Source organism: Cucurbita moschata, unplaced genomic scaffold, assembly GCF_002738365.1.
Source record: "Cucurbita moschata cultivar Rifu unplaced genomic scaffold, Cmos_1.0 Cmo_Scf00001, whole genome shotgun sequence".
NCBI lineage: Eukaryota > Viridiplantae > Streptophyta > Magnoliopsida > Cucurbitales > Cucurbitaceae > Cucurbita > Cucurbita moschata.
The window spans coordinates 4,896,584-4,904,123 of NW_019268517.1; the positions used below are offsets into that span (position 1 = coordinate 4,896,584).

Here is a 7,540-nt window from a genome sequence, read left to right on the forward strand (position 1 = left end):
ATGTTGTGTGAACATTTTTATTGGTTGAAAATGAGGAAAGATGTGAACAAAGTATGCAAACAATGTTTTAAATGTAAGGAGGCTAAGTTTAAGATACAACCACATGGTCTTTACACACCTTTAGATGTTCCTAGTGAACCATGGATTGACATTAACATCGATTTTGTTCTAGGATTACCGAAAACTAGAAGACACCGTGATAGCATTTTTGTGGTAGTTGATAGGTTTAGTAAGATGACACATTTCATTTCATGTAACAAAACAGACAATGCTACCAACATAGCTAATCTATTCATTAGGGAAGTGGTTAGATTGCATGGTATTCCCAAAACCGGTTAGTGATAGGGATGTAAATTTTTAAGTCATTTTTGGAAAGTTTCGTGGGGGAAAATTGGGAACTAAGTTTCTATTTTCTACAACTTGTCACTCCCAAACTGAGGTCGTTAATGAACATTAGGAGCCTTACTTAGGTCACTAATTTCCAAAAATCTTAAGTCTTGGGAAGAGACTCTACCATTTTTGGAATTTGCATACAATAGAGCGATACATAGCACCACTCATTGTTCACCTTTTGAGATTGTGTATGGATTTAATCCTTTAACTCCTCTAGATTTATCACCTTTGCTACCTAATATGTTTGCTAATGATGCAGCTTCTTCAAGAGCCGAATACATTAAAAAAAAAAAAAAAAAATTCACAAAGACATAAAAGAAAGAATTGAAAACAAAAATAAAAACCTAGTCACGTGTAAGAAGAAAGAAATTGATTTTTAAACAAGGTGACTGGGTTTGGGTTCATCTACCAAAGGAAATGTTTCCAAATCAGAGAAAGTCTAAACTTTAACCAAGAGGAGATGGTCCTTTTCAAGTACTATAGCGGAACAATGACAATGCATACAAGCTAGATCTCAGAGGTGAGTACGATCAGAGGTGAGTACAATGTAAGTTCTACTTTTAATGTGGCTGATTTGACTCCATTTGATGTAGGGAATGAAGACCTTGACTTGAGGACAAATCCTTTTAAAGAAAGGGAGGATGATATGAATTCAACTACTGATCCTTTGCATGTACTCGAAGGACCGATTACAAGAAGCAAGGTTAAGAAGATTCAAGAGGCCTATACATTGCATCTTCAAAGGCTAGCTAGTGTTCAAGTTGAAACAAAGACTTTTGAGCCCAAAAATCTTTATAGCATTAGCATATATCAAATCAAGAAAATAATGGAGTGGCTGACATTGGAAAGTGATTAGAAGACTTTGGCTTTGGTCGTACAACCCATTAGTTGCATGGGATAAGGGAGGGGTCGCGCCCCCATGAGGGTGGACTATCATGAACCTAGGAGGTACTCAACACACTACTAGGTAAGGTACCATATAGTATTAGATAGCCATGTATGAGGTAGCATCGCGTAGAGAGACACCAGCCATTCATAGCTCGACATAAGGAACTCCTAGGGTTTAAATGAAAGGACAGAGAACCAGAATAGTCCTAAGGGGATAAGATCAGAACCAGACGTCCTAGAGCCAATGAGATGCCCATGAGAATCTATTAAGCCTAGAATGCGATGAGAGTCTACGAGTAGGTGACTTACTAAGTATAATTTTTATACTCATCCTACTTTTTTTTTCATTTTTTCAAGTGTTCGCAGGCTGCCGGTTGAGGTGGAGGAACGTTTGAGAGTTGTGCCATTATAGAGGGGGTCGTTTTGGAGCGTCACTCTTCAGTTGTTTTGGAGTCTTTTGTATTCTCTTTTATAGTTGTACTCTTTGTAATATTTGAAACATTAAACTTGTCTTTGTTCAAATTTAAAAATTTTATGAGATTTTTATCTTTTATTTTTGTCTATTTTCGCTTTCGTCCTTTTCGTCACAGTCCGAGGTTCGAAGCCTCGAAAATTGGGTTGTGACACATCTCTACCTGATAGGACTAGAAATGATCCTAGTACAACTAGTGCATCGATGAGAGTGTACAAGTAGGTACTTATTAAATATTTTTATACTCATTCTTGTTATTCTTTTTTTCCTTTGGATCATTTTAATATTATTATAAATGTCGCTTTCATGAAACGTGTTTTTTTAAAAGTATCTTGATACGCCTCTACGGACATGGTTTGATACTTTTAAATTCTTTTATGTCACCCTTGAATATACGTGGCGATCCATGATTCAAAACCTGAAAAAGTGGGTTGTTACAAATATCGGATGACACTATAGAGGATGATGAAAACTCGTAAAAGTGGCATTGAGTGCTCAACATAACCCGCATCATTGTAAGTCAACGCCCTAATCATTATACCCCTTCTCAATATGTTTATTATCAATTCCGTACTCTTTGGTTATTGAAATCCTCTTGGCCTAACTTTCACATTGAAGATTTGATAGATGTTATTCTCTTGAAATTGTTATTGCATGTTCAATTTGAATAATAAATGGTAAATAAATCACAAAGTTCATATTCAACGTTCATTTGTGCACAAGTTTGTGTTTTCAAGAAATTTAAAGATGATATGGAGCCACATTGTTCAAAGAACAATACCTCTTGAACTTAAGACTTTCCCCAATACATAAATCCAAATAAAACAAAACAACTCAGTTCATTACAACACGACAGACATACAGACTTAACTTCCAGCTGTTTTTAACATAAATTTATGTTCATAAACGGCAAATAGCATTGCCGGCCAACGGCGGCTGCAATACATATGTTGATGTTTCCTGAAGAATGTCTGAATATTTGGAAGAAATATTGATGATGCCACCAACAAAAGGGTTGTGGGTATAATCCAAGCAAGCTAAGGCAGCAACAACAAGGTTTATGAGTATATAAAGAGATGGGCAAATAAGAACATTTGTGATGAGGCAAAGAAAGTGTGTAATTAATCTAAGAGAATAATGCAGCCTTGTTCTTGTAAGCAATGGATATTGAAAGGTATTGCATTGGTTGGTTTGATCCAAATTTGGTTTGAATTTGGAGAGTGTTTCAATGGTGGCGATTTCATCAAGAGCTTACCAGGCCAACCAAGTGTTAGCTTTCGACAATTTGGTGGATATATTAGCATTGATGAACTCCAAAATAGATCTCTTTTCTACTACTTTGTTGAGGCCCAAACGGATCCTTATTCACGCCCTCTTGTTCTTTGGCTCAATGGAGGTAAAGTTTTGAGCTTATTTCTTCTTCATCATGCCATTTTTAGGTTCGAATTTTGCGTTGTGATGTGTTTTTGTTTCATTTTTAAGGCCCTGGTTGTTCATCTCTTGGTGCTGGAGCTCTTACTGAGCATGGCCCTTTTAGACCCAAGGGGGACGTTTTGATTCTCAATCAATTTAGTTGGAACAATGGTTTGTGTTCATGTAGAGAATTAATTTTGTTCGTGTTTTGGAAATGCATGGATTCAATAACGTACCAATCATTTGATACAGTGGCAAATATATTATATCTCGAAGCTCCGGCGGGAGTTGGCTTCTCGTTTTCTGAAAACACTTCATTCTATGACACCGTTAACGACAAAATTACAGGTAAGTTCGGTTACGAATTATGACTCTCAACAATGGTATGATATTGTTCACTTTGAGCATAAACTCTCATGTCTTTACTTTTAGTTTCCCCAAAAGAATTCATACCAATGGAAACGTATTTCCGGCTTATAAACCTGTGATCATTTCCTTAATTAGCTAATGTGAGACTCTCTCCCATAATCCTCAACAAGTTTATGTAAATTTTGAGACGATTCAATGATCAAATATATGGTTTGGGTGATTGCAGCACAAGACAACTTAGTTTTCCTCGAGCGATGGTTGGACAAATTCCCAGAATACAAAACTCGAGATTTGTACATCACAGGAGAGAGCTACGCAGGCCATTACGTTCCACAACTAGCAAGCCTAATCCTTAAATCGAAACTCAATATTAGACTCAAGGCTATAGCGGTTAGTATTATTTTTCTTAATATTCAGTTTAAACGGTATTAATAAAACTAATAACCCGAAACAATTTCAGATAGGGAATCCATTGCTGGAATTCAACACGGATTTCAATTCAAGAGGCACATATTTATGGTCTCATGGAGTGATTTCAGACTATGCATATAAACTTCTAAACACAGTTTGCAGCATTTCCCAAATGACAAGAGAATCCATTGTTAAAGGCAATAATATCTCAGCTGCATGTTCAGAAATCGATGATTTGGTGTCCCAACAGATCTCTGATTTCATCAATGTGTATTCTATCAATGTGGATGTGTGTTTAACTCAGCCCCCGGCTGCTCCTGGCACCCTCCATTCGCTCACTTCCACCAGACAAGGAGATCAAGCTAACGCTGCCAAATCGTCCTCCACTGCCCTCCCGCAATACTCTGTAAGTTCCCGTTCACGTCTCCTTAATATTGTTAGGAATCACGACCCTCCATAATAGTACGATATTGTCCACTTTGAACATAAGTTCTCGTGGCTTTGTTTTTGGTTTTTCCAAAAAGCCTTGTCCCAATACAGATAGTATTCCTTACTTATAAACTCATGATCTCAATCTTTGAGACTATTTCTCTCCATAATCCTCAACAATCCTTCCTTTGAACAAAGTACACGATAGAGCTGCCCATGAGGCCTCCTTCTCTAGAGCTCTCGAACAACCTCCTCTTGATCGAGGCTCGACTCCTTCTTTGGAGTTCTCGAACAAAGTACACCATTTGTTTGACAATTGAGTCACCTTTGACTATACTTTTGAGGCTCATAACTTCTTTATTCGACACTTGAGGATTCTATTGACCGAGCTAAGTTAAGGACATGACTCTGATATCATGTTAGGAATCACGAGCCTCCACAGTGGTATGATATTGTTCACTTTGAGCATAAGCTCTTATGGCTTTGTTTTTTGTTTTTCCAAAAGACCTCGTACCAATAGGGATAGTATTCTTTACTTATAAACCTATAATCTTCCTCCTAATTAGTTTCTTCCATTAATTCTCAACAACAAATGTACTTTCTTGTTATAGGAGGATGGAAAGATAGACGTGTGCATATTAAATGAAGTGGATGCATATCTAAACAGAGCGGATGTGCAAGAGGCTCTTCATGCGCGGCTGGTTGGAGTATCCAGTTGGTCCCTATGTAGCAGGTGGGTATCCATTTCTTCCCAATATCATCATCTCTTCATTCCTAAATCATCTTTGCTCATTGCCTCATTTGTTGCAGTGTTTTGAACTATGATTTGACCGACTTATTCATACCCACCATTCAAACTGTGGGTTCACTCCTGCGTTCTGGGCTAAGGGTTCTGGTTTACAGGTTTTTTTTTTTTTTTTTATTTATTTATATGAATTTTGGTATAATTACGACTAATAATTATATCGATTTAAACTAACTCTACGAACCGTTCGCTTTGGCAGTGGAGATCAAGATGCTGTAATTCCGTTACTTGGAACTCGAACTCTGGTGAATAAGTTGGCAAAGGCTTTAAAATTAAACGACACTCTGCCTTACTCACCTTGGTTTTACAAACAACAGGTAATTGTATACATGTTACTTTTTAATTTTAATCATTTAACATAAAATCAAATTCTACTTCAAAAACCAATATTTAAAAAAATATTTGGTTGAGTTAAAAAAATTTGCACTGTGTTTTAGGTTGGAGGATGGGTAGAAGGATTTGGGGAGAAGAATATTCTATCATTCGCCACCATTAGAGGAGCAGCTCATCAAGCTCCCTACACTTCTCCAGGGAGATCCTTGGCACTCTTCACAGCTTTCCTAGCAGGACAAAACCCATGAAAATTCTATCTTTTCTTTGTGCTTTCAATAACAAACCATATATCACTCATATGCTTCAACTTTTACCACATTTACACACCTCTCATCTATGTTAAGCACAACTCTTTAAACGCTTTATTGTTGCTTATTAAGGAAACTATTAATATACTTTTCCAAACAACCTCTCATTTTGGTTAGTCCCTGAAATAACAAATTTATTGAATCTATTACAAAATCACTCTCACCCATTAAAATTAAAAGACCAACATATTGTGAACGAAAATCTCATTCATGTGGAAAGGATTGAAACTCTCATTCTTCTATAAAATTTTCTTAGTTGGGAAGTGAGCTACAACCCTGTAAGTCCATGTTAGTCCCCTTGGTTGGGGAGAGGTACCCCTTAACCCATCCAGCTAAATGGTCTATACGACGTGGGCACACGTTTTCTATCCTAAAATGGTTAAGAGCAGTCGGGTTCTGATCAGGAACCCCCTGGTCCCCCACGAAACTGACATCAATCACACACATGCAGACTAAGGGTACTCTAAAGGTGGTTCGTATGCCGTGGTGGTTTGTTAGGCTCCTAGGGGAAAGGTCAAGTCTATACTTAGTGACTTGTCTGATATGAATTCAACCACTGATCTTTTGCATGTACCAGAAATACCAATTACAAGAAGCAAGGTTAAGAAGATTCAAGAGATTTATACATTGCATCTTCAAAGGCTAGCTAGTGTACAAGTTGAAGCAAAGACTTTTGAGCCCAAAAATCTTTATAGCATTAGCATATCAAATCAAGAAAATAATGTAATGGCTGACATTGAAAGTGATTAGAAGACTTTGCTTTTGGTAATTGAACTACCAATTAAGACAATTTATGTATGTCTTATTTTCTTCAATTTGTATTTACTGGTTCTTATTAGTAGTTGTAGTTTGTAGTTGGTAGATGAACTTCATTATGTTTGGGTTATCTTTTTGGCCTATTTAAAGGCATGTAATATTCATGCTTGAACATCATGATTGAATACAAACAAAACCTTTGTGTTTTCTTGATACCTTTTTTGTGTTATTCTTTTTCAAGCCTTGCTTTAGGTTTGATGTTTAAATCGATTCATTGAATTAGTTTTGATCCAAGCTGATTCTGGAGTGAGTCGTCTTGGAATCTAAGAGTGACCATCATAGATTTCAAGTTCAATCTAAGAGTCATTTATCTTCTAACCAGCTCTTGGTTTGAATCAATTCGTTAAGTTAGCTTTCTTAGTGAACGTTTGCAAGGATTGTAGAAGGACCTAAGCTTGCAAAATCCAGCATTGTTGGCGCTTATCATTGTCACTCTAACCACAAATCTGTAGGCTTTATCATAAATGTGGGTCATGGAAATTAACCAAGTGTGCACACAAGTATCATCTAGCATCATCATACATAATTCATGCAAAGTAAACATACATGTTCAATGGGATGATAACATCCATCAAGCTCGCGGAGCGCAAAGTTCACAAGTTCCCATCCTCCTTTCAGCATGAATTAAACATATACATATAAAGTTGAAAGCTTAAAACATAATAGCAACACTTAGATAATTCTCATAATACATCCATACTCTTAACAATCAAATTACCTACTTTCAAATCACGAAAAGCTACCACCTAAGGTAATTAAACTAGCATGCATAACCAAGCGACTCTTACAAGTATTTCTTCCTAAAGTTCTGTGTGGTGACTTACATGATTGACGCGTGTTCTTCGTTTAGTGTTTCTACACCAATAGTGTGTCCACAAATACTAATTTTTCTCATTTAGGTCC

The 7,540-nt window shown here is 36.7% G+C and overlaps 1 protein-coding gene across 1 annotated transcript; it reads left to right on the top strand.

Annotated features, from left to right (window-relative positions):
* Positions 1–2,890: 2,890 nt before the first annotated feature.
* LOC111441120 (serine carboxypeptidase-like 45) lies at positions 2,891–5,761 on the top strand. Its single transcript, XM_023078089.1, has 9 exons — positions 2,891–3,149; positions 3,236–3,337; positions 3,419–3,514; positions 3,762–3,925; positions 3,996–4,352; positions 4,987–5,108; positions 5,186–5,278; positions 5,380–5,497; positions 5,618–5,761. The coding sequence occupies exons 1-9, from the start codon at positions 2,891–2,893 to the stop codon at positions 5,759–5,761; spliced, it is 1,455 nt and encodes a 484-aa protein (XP_022933857.1).
* The last annotated feature ends 1,779 nt before the right edge of the window (positions 5,762–7,540 follow it).